Below are 11,911 nucleotides of genomic sequence, written 5' to 3'. Positions count from 1 at the left end.
TTAAAACATGTCAGATTTGATTTATTATTGCTAATTACTGCCTAAAATTGTTACCAGGTTAAAAATAACCACAAACATTCTTCCTAAGTTGATTTTAAAATAAATAATGCGTACTGGTGATACTAAAATGTTACAGAGTTGCCACGACTTTTTAAAAAAGGTGACAACTCTGGCTTTTCAGCAATTCAACAAAATTTTCAGCAGCCCCGAGGCTGATGAATTGCTGAAATTTCTGAAAGTTGACTTTGTATGGAACAGCTGATTAACAGCTGACCAAAATTCAACAATTCAGCAATTCAACAGTTTAGGGAATCCCCCTTTTATTTGTTTATTTACGTTTTGTACAAATTGTAAAGTTTTTCATGTTAATTTAAAGTTTTCCCAATTTATTAATATATTTTATAATGGTTATAACTTTGAAATAGGGTTAAAAAATTAGGTTTATATCACATTGGGTAAATATCACAGGCAATGTGTATGAAAAGTTTTTTCTCCAAATATTTTAACAAATATCGCCATTTTTCACTTTTGTATCGTATAATTTACAGAATACTTTATAAAGTGAGTTGTCCTTAATTTCATTTTTCTAAATCGTAAAACTGGCCGCATAATTATTATTTCAAAACTTTTTAAATCAACCCAACTAATTTTGAACTGAAATACTTTGTAACGGATAGCTGGCAAAAATACCGAAAATACCAGAAAAAATACAACCCAACGGTCACACAACCGGGCTGTCAACTTGACAGCTGCGTCGGCGATTGTGATTTGCAATTTTTGTAGTTTGGGAATACATTAAACATTAAATTTGGAATTACTCGGCACTGAGCGCAGATTCGAACGCAGTTGCGATGTCCAACCCACAGGCGAATGTCACCGCTTACCTGGCGGCCCAGAAGAAGACCACAAACAAAGATCTCGCGGCCGAGTGGACGCTGATCGAGGAGCTCTACAATGAGAAGTGAGATTTGCGGGCAAAAAATCCATTTCCCTTGATTAATTCACCTATTTTACAGACTCTGGAACGAGCTGACCATCAAACTGGTGGCCTTCGTGCGCCACGAGTCGCTGCAGGACGAAACGGCGCTGCTGCAGCTCTACCAGAACTTCCTGTCCACCTTCGAGACCAAGTGAGTCGACTTTCCCGGATGACTCGGCAAAATCTAAAGTCTTTTCCTTGCAGAATCAATCCCTACGGGCTCATCCAGATCCTCGAGGTGGTGGTGGACAACATAGGCGACAAGAAGGAGGCCATCGACTTCCTGGAGAAGATGAAGGACAAGGTGAAGATCTGCGACGAGGCCGTTTGGTATCTGCAGGTTATGCAGGGCAATCTGTATCTCAGCAACCTCAACGATCTGAATGCCACCAAGAAGATCATCGAGGAGCTGCGCGATGTCCTGGAGGAGGCGGGCAACGTGACCCCCGTCCACGGCAAGTACTACATGCTGGCCTCCCAGTATTATCGCCGGGTGGGCAAACACAGCGACTACTACCGATGCGGCCTGCAGTTCCTCGGTTGCTCCCTGGACGACTATCCCCGCGACCAGTGGGCCCAGCAGGCCTTCTTTCTGGGTCTGGCCGCCCTTCTGGGCGACGGTGTCTACAATATAGGCGAACTGCTGGCGCATCCCATCCTGGAGTCCCTGAAGGGCACGGAAAATGAGTGGTTAATGGAGCTGCTCAAAGCCTTCAACACGGGCGACATTAACAAGTGGGTGGAGCCAATCTATCTTCCATCTATCGCATATAACAAATCCCCTTTCTTTTAAAGATTCAACGACATGAAGAAAATCTGGTCCAAGATCCCCGACCTGGCCGCCCAGGAGGTCAAGCTGCGCCAGAAGATCTCCCTGCTCTGCCTCATGGAGATGACCTTCAAGCGCACCGCCATCGAGCGCGCCATCTCCTTCACCGACATCGCCCAAGAGACCAAACTGCCCGCCAAGGAAGTGGAGCTGCTCATCATGAAGGCTCTGGCCTTGGATCTCGTGCGCGGTGAGATTGACCAGGTGGCCGGAGTGGTGAACATGTCGTGGGTGCAGCCACGCGTCCTCAACCGCAACCAGATCGTAGGCATGGCCAGCACTCTGGACACCTGGATGGGCGCCATCACGAATATGGAGAAGCTGATGGAGAATCGTGCCGCCGAAATTCTCACCAATTAGTTTAAGTTTCGCTTGATCTTGATGGTCCCCCGCTAATTTCCATTTGCGCAAATGCTTTTGTATTTAATTAAAACCCAAAAAATTGTATCGATTTGTTTTCAGTTTAATTTAACTCCCTGACAGTTTTGCGTGTAAAAAGTTGTTTGTGCTTACAGACTGGCCTTAATCCTAGCTTATTGGCTAAATCAGATCACTTATCGAGGAGTTGCTGCTTACGTTTAGGCCTAGGATTATTTACAATTTAAAGAATACGTCGAATTTGGCGATAGACTCTGCGTTACCTAACAAGCTAAAATGTCGATCAATAATTTGGAATTTGCTGTAGCAATAAACGTGGCCCGCAATCAAATGTTCAGGCAGCGCAGCTTGGTATCAGGCACACGGGAGGTGAACTCGAAGGATGGCGGGCGGCGGATGTCCTCGTGCGAATCGCGCCGTATCCTATCCGGATTGCGGCCCATCACAGACGACAGAGATATTTGGCGGCGGTACAGCTCCTCGAGGACCAGGCGCTCCAGCTCGAACAGGTGGTCGTCGCGAACGCCGGGAATCTCCTCGTGCATGAATAGCGCCAGGCGGAGAAGGTACTCGGCATTGTGGCCGCTGGGACCGCGGCAGGAAACGATCTGCTGGGCAATCTCCTCCACCGGATCATCGCCTAGCCAATGGATATTCTCCGGCGTGGCCACATAGACTAGCACCTCGACTGCCTCGCCGCTAAAGGGCGTGTCCTGGGAGGCGACGCGCGGGAAGAACTTGGTATCAATCGTTGCATAGCCACCTGTTTTGGGATTATTACGGGTTAGCTCTAATCATGGGATCACTTTTTCATTGATTCACTTACCCAATGTGCACTCGCGCTGCTTGAGATAATCCAGTGCCGTGCTCCCTGTTATTCTATAGGCGCAGCCCCAAGTGATTCCCTGCAATCAGAAGTGGGGAATATATTAAAAAATAAATATAAAACAGGTGGCTAGCATAAATCTAAAAATATTTTTTAGTAGTCGTCCCGCGCGGGGTTTGAACCCGTGTATTTCGGATCAGGGATTGTGCTATTCTTATCGCGCACGGTCGCTCGCTTATGATTCCCAACTCGTTTTTCGGCCGGCAGCACGTATAAATAGCGCTGCTAGCGACGACAGTATTGCCGCTTTGAGTTTTTCATGCTTGTCTCTCGGGGTCACAAAACGAGTTCCTGGTAACTCTACTGATTATGCCCTGGGCGAAAGTCCCCGGGCCTAGGATAGAAAGTATCAAGGTGTAAAAAGTGCAACATGTGGTGTTGCATTCGCCTATATTCCGCGGAATTTCGCCCGGCGTACGATGAAGAGTGTTCCGAAAGGATCCCGAATCTTTGCGCCGGGTTGTCTGCGGAAATCTGCCAGAGATAACCTTAGATATGGACGAGTTGGTAGGACTCGCCGGGCGTTAATTCACTCGGCGAGAAACCGCCTACACAGAATGGGGCTTACATTGAGAAATTCGGACGGCGCAATCACTTTTTTACACTGGGTGGGGGGACTTATAAATCATATTCTATATACTTTACTCACCTCTTTGTCCTCAACGAGCGTTGCAACACGTCCAGGCTGTAACAAAGAATGAAAGTACACATTAGCACTGGGGAGTATTTTATACAATCGTGGGGCTTATGTATTTATATCGCTCCCACAAAGACTGAGGGCTAGCTCACAGCTCGCTGTTTGTTTACCTTCTGTATATTTGCTTTATTTACGACATTTACACATATAACTGGGGGTTATATATGGACCTTGACTTATTTCGAAATTGCTGACTTTTGTCGTGATCGCAACAGAAGCACAGATTGCAGGGAATATAAGAAAGTGGGGAATTTAAAATTGTTTCAACGAACTATTATATATTTAATTATATTTTTTACCAACTGGTACTATTTTATTTTTAAAATGCCGCCATACCTATGACCTCAATTGGGTTCCAAAAATGGGACAAAAACTGGTGATATGTCCCTCTAAATATTCAAAAATCAACAAATTCCGATCCCAAACTGGTTCCCCGACACCTTTAAACGCCTAATCGAATTGATATCTATTCCAAGGGGCTTGTCCTGACTTGTTTAGCAAGCAAATCACTTATGTTAATTGAAACGCAATCTGTATCTTAATTGGCAGCCGCTCTAGACGTTGGCAAATGCTAATTTCACTTGTTGTTTGCCATTAGCCCAACACAACTGATAACGCCCGACGAATAGATAACGCGTGCCTGATCACTTTTGCGCTCACATTAAAAACTGGCAACTTGCGACGTTTACTTTTCACTGTGCACAGACGAAAACAAACAGCAGGGGTAATAAAATAATTACCAGATCGCTAATGTTAGTTAGCCACTAGGTAAACACACGTGAAAGCTGGCTAACAGACCTGTCTAAGACTCGGATTTGGGTAATCCCACTCACCTTTTCTTCACAGCCGCGGTGGGTGACGTTGCCCTGCCAAAATCGGCGGACATATCCCCGGATATAGCCCGTAATGCACTTGGTGTAGGTGAAGCCGGGATGCCAGCACAGGGATCCGTATCCAAAGACCCAGCAGGCGGGATCCGAAGGACCCTCGTTGTTATTGTTATTGGGACGATTCTCCTGCTCGTTCTGGTCGTTGTTGTTGTTGTTCTCCTCCGCTGCTCCCAACTGGCCGTTGGTGAAGAGATTTTTGAAATGGGCCGGCACCTCCGCCGACTGGCGATGACCACTGAAGTGAGCCATGTTCTTTGCCCAGAAGATTCCTTAAATATCCTTGAATTTCCCGGGATTTCGATGTGATCTGACTGCTGCTCCTGGTTGAGATCGGGACTGGGGATCCTGCTGGGGCTGCTATCTGGACATTCTGGTGGCTGTAGGCTCCGGCTCCTAGTGTTACATTGCTCGCCGGCCTCCGATGGCTCCGAATGCACTTGAGATTCTGTGGATGGCCAGAGCAGAGTGATGTTACATAAAACTCGAAATTTTGGTTAACTATCTACTACTAAAGGTGGTAAGCCCTAGAAATAATTTTTTTTTCCAACCGAAACCTAATCCCCGGCTTACTTGTAGGTGGTTAAAGTCGGGTGCTGAGTGATGTGGAGGGTAAAATTTTTCTATATTTTTTGTGTTGATTGTATTTTTTTTTTTTTGCTGGTGAGACTTTTCGCGCCGACTGCGACCAAATAGTTCCGCGAGCGGTCGGGAACTAAACCACCCAGCGCGAAAACCGAAAACATTTCCAACGCCCCGACGTTCGCGAAGAGGAAGACTAACACAGAGCGGCGAAAAGTAAAAAATAAAAATGTAAAATAAATATTTATGACGCTCTGTCTGACGACTCTCAAGACTTATCTATAGGTTTGAATGTGGCGAACAAGTATTTAAATTGCCGCTCGCCAAAGCTCTCTCTCTCTCCCTCTCACTCTCTTGCTTTCTCAGTCTAGTTTCACTATCAACCGAGAATTATGGCAAAATCTTGGGGCCTCGTATTAAGGTAAAGGTGACTTGCTGCCCAAACACGTCCATAAATAATCCAACAATTAAATAAAGCCATATATTTATATACCTTATAAACGCTAAATAATAACCGATCATATAATGACCAAGCTGGAAAAAAGCTGCGTGATGAAAAAACCCCTTGAACTGAAGGATCAGCCATAAATTCGGGCATTTAATAATTATAAATATATAAATGCCTCAAATTAAGAAATGATTTTGGAAATTGCCAATCATGGACCATAAAGATCCTTGTCGGCTTAATATTTATTAATATAACAAGCCAGACACAGAAAAAAGATTGCAAAACAAATCACTTCAGCTGATATTTATTGTTATGATGCTTATTATTATTGTTTTCCCTGGATTTTCCTGATTCCAAAGAATAAATCATTTTTGCTTAGTAACAGACCACTGATATAGAAACTAATTGTAACTATTACAGTGATTAGATCAAAGTCAATAGCAACCTACGACTCTTTTTGATAAGATTGTGACTTGATTTATAGTCATATTAGGTTTGTTTCCATGGAAAATGAAGATCACTTCTTATTTAGAAATATTGTTAATAATATTGCAGCTTTTCCCTTTTGTTCAAAGTCTAAGTTGAACTGCTCTTTATGATATTATCGCCAAGAATATTTATCTGTATTTATTTATACATTTTTATGTCTTTGCACTAGGCTGGTTACTCTTTGAAAAATATTTGAGAAATGCTTATGTTTTAGATAAGTTTATCAGATGTCTTATTTAATTTTCTGAGCTATCTGCTTAAAAATTAATTTGGTTTATTAATATTTCGAGTGCACTTCCACCACTGACTAACTTGGAGAGTATTAATAATTCACCATGCGAAAAGCAAATCTCATTTAAGTTTTACTTTCGCAAGTTCAAAGAGGGGAAAGGAAAGCAGGGTAGCGCTATATTAAATATGTGTGACCGATCTTTTCGCCGTGCTAACTACGCTGCTGCCCATGACCAAATACATAATTTGAAATGGCTGACTGTACGTATACTTGTTGTTTATGCTTGTACCAGTATACACAACAAAAAATCGAAATGTATGTCAAATTGTAGACAGCTTAAAAATATATAAATGGATATGTAGGGAAATCACATTATTAATTTTCTTTGATAAAATAAAAATAGCTATAAATAGCCAAAGATGTTGATGAAAAAGAAATTTTTAATTTATTTCTTTTAAGTTGTTGCTGATATTTTAAGACCATTTTTTCATGTGTAGATGCCCGGCTGCCACACCATCGTATCGTGATGGGTCCCATTAACGAGGCATGCTCGATATATAAGCTTAAAAATGTATGTACCCTCGTGTGCATATTTGTTTGTATTTTTAGCTATTTTATTTCGCGTGTAGCACTTATACTCACACATGCTTATATGAATAAACTTAAACATTTCGCACACTTTGTTTTGATTGCCGCCTTCCCGAAATGCCGAGGGAATTTCTGAGTATTTGTGAGCTTTCTGTTTTCATACGCTGTTTCTAAATACCAGTCTTTTTTTGTTTTTGCTGGATTTTTATTTTCGCTTGTGTATTTTTAATCTTTTGCTCTTCTTCTTTGGGTTTCGATATTTTAGCATAAATAAATTGACCCAAAAACAGGCTGGATGGTGGAAAATTACCGAAAACAAGTTCAAAAACCTTAAACGCACATCCGCACGCACATTTGGATAATCCGGTGTGTGTGTGTGTTTACGACACCCCACATCCTCAAAAGCAAAAACACACACACATTCACATACGAGTTTTCTTTTGCCATACAACTTGGTTACGTATACGCAGCGTTGGCCACTGCTCGTTTGCCAAATGAAAAACGCTCCGAAGTCGACTCGCTACACATTTCTGGGTCCTTGATACTGAACTTTTTTCATTGTGAAAGTTTTTTGCCAACAGTTCAAGGTTAGCCAATTTTTCTCAAAATTGTTTATATAGCAATCTATAGTTTTTATCGGTTGCTTGTTTTTTTTTTTTGGGGGCAGAGTGTGTGTGTGTTTGACTCTAGACTAGAGGGCTCTATGGGCAAATCAACTTGTTTTTGTGCTTGGGTAACAGGCGCAGAACACACAAAAATTCTGTGCTCCGTTTTCTATGTACACACAACAAAAAGCCTTAAGCCCATTGATATCACATGTACATGGCACACGAGTGGACGTTTTTTAGGAGGGCATAAAAGTGTATCTTGGTGGCTGGTGACTGAAATTCGTCGAAATCAACAAAGCACACGAACCCACAGACACGAATACTCCACCCAGATGGGCAAAACAGGCATTTGGATCAGGGCTTCGCTTTTTCGGGTGGGGGATTTACGTGCAGCTGTCTAAATTTCTGTCTGGCTTATCTCGTTTGCGATTCTCTCATTTAACTTTCATCGCTCGGCGAACGATCACAATTGAGATTGACAGAGTGTTAAATGGCTTGAATTAGGTGATCTAAATGTCTTAATAGTCCGGCCCTATTCAAAAAGTACCACATATAAAGCGTATGTTATACAATAACACGCCCCTAAAAAGTATAATCGTAACAATATTAATTGCTTTTCTTAAGTGCTGCTGATTTGACACAATAAAATCAAATGTGTTTTTATCTTTCCACCAAATAAGTGAAATTCATTGACAGATGAACAATGTGGTCATCTTAAATACTTTGGCTTCCTATTTGCCTACCTCTATATAGTAAATAATTTAAAACATGCTCCTTTGTAATCAAATTAATCACACAAGACTCTGAAGTGTTTTTTATTTTTAAACTTAATACAATTAATTTTTTAAGATTTACACTGGCACTTCAGAATAAAATAATAAAGCGTTCTAATTGCCTTACCACTTCTAATTAAACAATTAAAAATATATTTTATTTTATTGTGCAGAATACGTGGCTAATAACTCTACTTCTGTTGCCTTTCTCCTCTTCAACATTATCAAGATTATTCGACGAGGGCATGTTCGATCGGCCTAGACCAAATATTATTGTTAAATAACCACCGCCGAGCAGACCGACAAAAGTCGAGTATGTAATTTACAGTCGCGCGTTGCCCGTCGCTATCGCTATATAATTTTGCTCAACTGATAAGAGTTCATTTCGACTGGGTCTTGGAGACGAAAGGCGTCTGATTAGGGTTTGCATTTGTTGTACCCCCTCGAAAGGAAAGAAAAGATAAGATGTGTGAACTACAGCCAACCGGCAGATAAAAGAATTCGCCAGACAGTCCGGTTAAAAGGTAAACAACTTTTAGGTTTCGCCAGATGCACACAGTTCTACACACATATATCAATTAACACATCTGGCCTAATTTTTCGCTATATAAAGCACTAAATATATATGTAGATACCGAGTCCAAGCAACCCCCGAATATTGTCTTTTGCGCATTTTTAGTATTCGTTTCTTTTGGCTTAGTTGGCACACACGTGTGGCTCTCTTATTCGCCGACTTTTCTGACGCTCGACCCGCTTGTTTATTCGAAACCACAGACTATTATTAACCCCAAAACTTATATTTAACTTTAATGATGTTTGCTGCTTGCACTTAAAGATTTATTTAGCCGAAAGAAGCACACTCTTACAGGAAGTTTACTCTTAAATGGAAAGGTAAATGTTTGGTTGGGACTATTCTCTGTTTGTACAAAATATTTGGGTTATACGGCAAACTGGTATTGTATTTACTTTTTATGGCAATATTTTAAATTTTAAAATTACCATAAATTAACTTGTAGATTAAGTTAATTTGGTCTAAAAGCCCTGAAGGGTATATTAATTTAAATGGGTTAAATGCCGTAGCAAAAACAATAACAGTCAGCGAATGTGGCCGTAAAATTTAAATAATTCTGCAATAAATAACACTATCTACATTTGGGCTCACATTTCAAATTGTGGAATGGCACGTGCCAAAAAATGAGACTCGAACTGACTTGCTGATAGGGTTAATTACTATTCTCAAATTATTACAACAGTAGTTGAAGCCTATACTGTCACTCATAAGGTATGTAAGTCGGTTGACCTTGGGAATGTCACATTGTAACAAAGAAGCTGGAAACGTAATGGAAAAGTCAGTAATAAAGATGCTCTTTGAAGCTTAAAACATGAATTTTTATCATTTAAGAGAAAAGGGAGTTGGTAGCCTTTAACTTATTTAATAGTAATAGAAATCGCAAAGAGGTCTTCAATTGAAACACTACAAATGGAAAAACAACCAATGCAGTCATTAAACTAGAAAAATGATTGAGGTCCGAGTGAAAAATTCTTTTGTTTACAAAAAGATTCTATTTTTCAAAAACCTCATGAATTGTCGTTTTGTTTAACCATTAAATTCATTTTGCTTGTTTTCATTACTCATGCAAATAAAAATTGCGTTTTAGTATTATAATAAAAAATTTAAAAACAAAGAACTCTATCTTAAAGCCAACAAAAAACAAAGAAATGTACAATTCAGTGACATCAGAAAAAATTACTATATTAATCTGTTGGTTATTTAATAATTTAAGTTTTCACTATAAGGCATGTGTTATTTTAGAATTCACATATGTTTAATCTGCCACATACTATTTACTTATATAGGAATTCGACATTTTCAGTGATTTCTTAATGCACTTGCACTATTTTCAGGGTCTGGCAAATTGCATCGACGGTTTGCATGTACAGTGACTGGGCAATAAATTAAACTATTGAAAATACCTACGAGAACGCAGTATACAAAGTAAACAAAAGCGAAAATAAATTCAAATCTGTTTTGAATTAAAAGTTCTGTGTATTAAAAAAGCGAGAGCGGAGAGAGAATGTGGGGGCGAAAGATAACGGAGAGGGAGAGCTTGCGCGGAAGAAACAAAGACACACGCACACAGGGACGGGGACACAATGATAAGCCAGAGTAATTGCAACAACAAAGTGTTGTAAGTCGACAGCAAGGTAAATAAGACTGTGTGTACATACATGTATGTGAATGCACGTGTTGACACTGAAAGCTCTCAACTTGGCACACTGACACACATATGAGCATATATGTACCTGTGTATATTATATGAACGATCTCTCCACATGCAACAATTTGATGCACAATTACCCACCTGTCCATTTGATGCCGCTTTCACAGGTAAAACGGTAGCAATTACGATCGTTTATCGTTTATTTCTCGCTTATCAATTTCCGTTCAACTTTTGCACTACACTCGACATTTGTTTACTCGATTCGTATTCCGTTTTGTATCAGCCTTTTCTATTCCGTTGCGACACTCTGCGCGGCAATAGCAACAATAACATTTCGCACTCTTCGCACGCCTTGTAATGGAAACAATAACAATAACTCCGACGCACACAATCGCCCTTACACTCTATATCTTTGTGTCTCTTTCTCGCTGACTGATGGAGCAGGGCGACCGTCTCCACCGACTGCTTCAATGTAAATGCGGGAATTGTGCCGTTTTTCCGCTCTCAAATAACGCTCCCAGCTCCCATCTCCCATGTCCCCGCTCTCCGCCCATCCCCACCTCCCTCGGCAGTCTCTTCTTCAGCGAATTTCGCTGAGCGAACATAAACGGTAAAAATATGATGGATTTCATTACAAAACCTGTACCGGCTTATAATGTACCGTCGTTCATAGGTATGTATGTATATATTCTCATTTAGGTATTTGTGTTACAAGAGAGTGAGTATTTAAAACAGGTTTTGCATGGACACAAAGGACATTGAAACTACACTGAACAATTTTTTAATTATTATTATATTTAATTAAATTTGTCAATCTTGTTTTTATTCATCTTCGCTTGTTAAATCTGCATTTGTAAGTAATTAAAAGTTGCTTGGAAATATTTGTAAATGAATCTTAGTTTTTGGAACTAAAGGAATTAAATAAATCCTTTTATATATTACAGAGAGTTCGAATTCGTACTTTTTTCCAGTGTACTTTTGATATCAAAGCTCCAAGGACTTTGATGCTGCTTCTCTCTCTCTCTCTCCATCTCTCCCATTGCAAACGCTCTCTGCGCACGGAGAGTGACGCATCTCTCCATCTTTCCTTCTCCCACTCCCCATCTCTCCAACTCTCTCTTTCTCACCATACATTCATTGGCTGACGTAATTCATACGCACTGTTGCCGCATGCAACGCGATTTTATGAATGGAAAGCAGAAAATGCAAAAGCAACAACCTCAGTTGCCACCTGGCAACAGGTGCAATTTGTGAGCTTAGAACGAAAAAAGCAGATAATTGACAGACACTTTACCGCATCTTAATTGTCTTAA

At 40.6% G+C, this 11,911-nt stretch overlaps 2 protein-coding genes across 4 annotated transcripts; one reads left to right on the top strand and one right to left on the bottom strand.

Annotated features, from left to right (window-relative positions):
- The first annotated feature begins 736 nt into the window (after positions 1 to 736).
- Rpn9 (regulatory particle non-ATPase 9) lies at positions 737 to 2,255 on the top strand. The gene is made up of 4 exons (XM_017153378.3): positions 737 to 961; positions 1,017 to 1,130; positions 1,184 to 1,714; positions 1,775 to 2,255. Exons 1-4 carry the CDS (start codon positions 852 to 854, stop codon positions 2,166 to 2,168), a joined length of 1,149 nt encoding a protein of 382 aa, XP_017008867.1. The 5' UTR covers positions 737 to 851; the 3' UTR covers positions 2,169 to 2,255.
- A 3-nt stretch (positions 2,256 to 2,258) lies between these two features.
- LOC108065394 (glutathione-specific gamma-glutamylcyclotransferase 1) lies at positions 2,259 to 11,054 on the bottom strand. 3 transcript variants are annotated; one of them, XR_011418965.1, is made up of 5 exons: positions 4,603 to 5,219; positions 3,722 to 3,757; positions 3,013 to 3,091; positions 2,450 to 2,949; positions 2,259 to 2,392 (listed from the first exon to the last, which is right to left on the bottom strand). XR_011418965.1 is itself a non-coding variant. In XM_070216458.1 (5 exons), the coding sequence occupies exons 2-5, from the start codon at positions 4,906 to 4,908 to the stop codon at positions 2,513 to 2,515; spliced, it is 858 nt and encodes a 285-aa protein (XP_070072559.1). In that variant the 5' UTR covers positions 4,909 to 5,104; positions 10,740 to 11,054; the 3' UTR covers positions 2,259 to 2,512. The 3 variants fall into 3 exon arrangements, 2 of the variants coding, with proteins under 2 accessions (XP_070072559.1, XP_070072561.1); XM_070216458.1 differs by adding an exon at positions 10,740 to 11,054 and having other exon boundaries at positions 2,259 to 2,949; positions 4,603 to 5,104; XM_070216460.1 differs by adding an exon at positions 5,230 to 5,350 and having other exon boundaries at positions 2,259 to 2,949; positions 4,603 to 5,104.
- Between the last annotated feature and the right edge of the window lie 857 nt (positions 11,055 to 11,911).

This window comes from Drosophila takahashii, chromosome 3R, assembly GCF_030179915.1.
Source record: "Drosophila takahashii strain IR98-3 E-12201 chromosome 3R, DtakHiC1v2, whole genome shotgun sequence".
Taxonomy (NCBI): domain Eukaryota; kingdom Metazoa; phylum Arthropoda; class Insecta; order Diptera; family Drosophilidae; genus Drosophila; species Drosophila takahashii.
The sequence above is the reverse complement of the archived record's forward strand: the minus strand, read 5'-3'. Positions and strand labels throughout refer to the sequence as shown.

What these genes read in the sequence shown, in the direction of transcription:
- LOC108065394 (XM_070216458.1), bottom strand. Translation starts at nt 4,908, where the DNA reads ATGGCTCACTTCAGTGGTCATCGCCAGTCGGCGGAGGTGCCGGCCCAT. An exon ending in CGCTCGTTGAGGACAAAGAG is followed by an intron (nt 3,092 to 3,721) that starts GTGAGTAAAGTA and finishes TTCTGATTGCAG; the next exon opens with GGAATCACTTGGGGCTGCGC. An exon ending in GCAGCGCGAGTGCACATTGG is followed by an intron (nt 2,950 to 3,012) that starts GTAAGTGAATCA and finishes ATCCCAAAACAG; the next exon opens with GTGGCTATGCAACGATTGAT.
- Rpn9 (XM_017153378.3), top strand. Translation starts at nt 852, where the DNA reads ATGTCCAACCCACAGGCGAATGTCACCGCTTACCTGGCGGCCCAGAAG. An exon ending in CTGTCCACCTTCGAGACCAA is followed by an intron (nt 1,131 to 1,183) that starts GTGAGTCGACTT and finishes TTTTCCTTGCAG; the next exon opens with AATCAATCCCTACGGGCTCA. An exon ending in AACACGGGCGACATTAACAA is followed by an intron (nt 1,715 to 1,774) that starts GTGGGTGGAGCC and finishes TTTCTTTTAAAG; the next exon opens with ATTCAACGACATGAAGAAAA.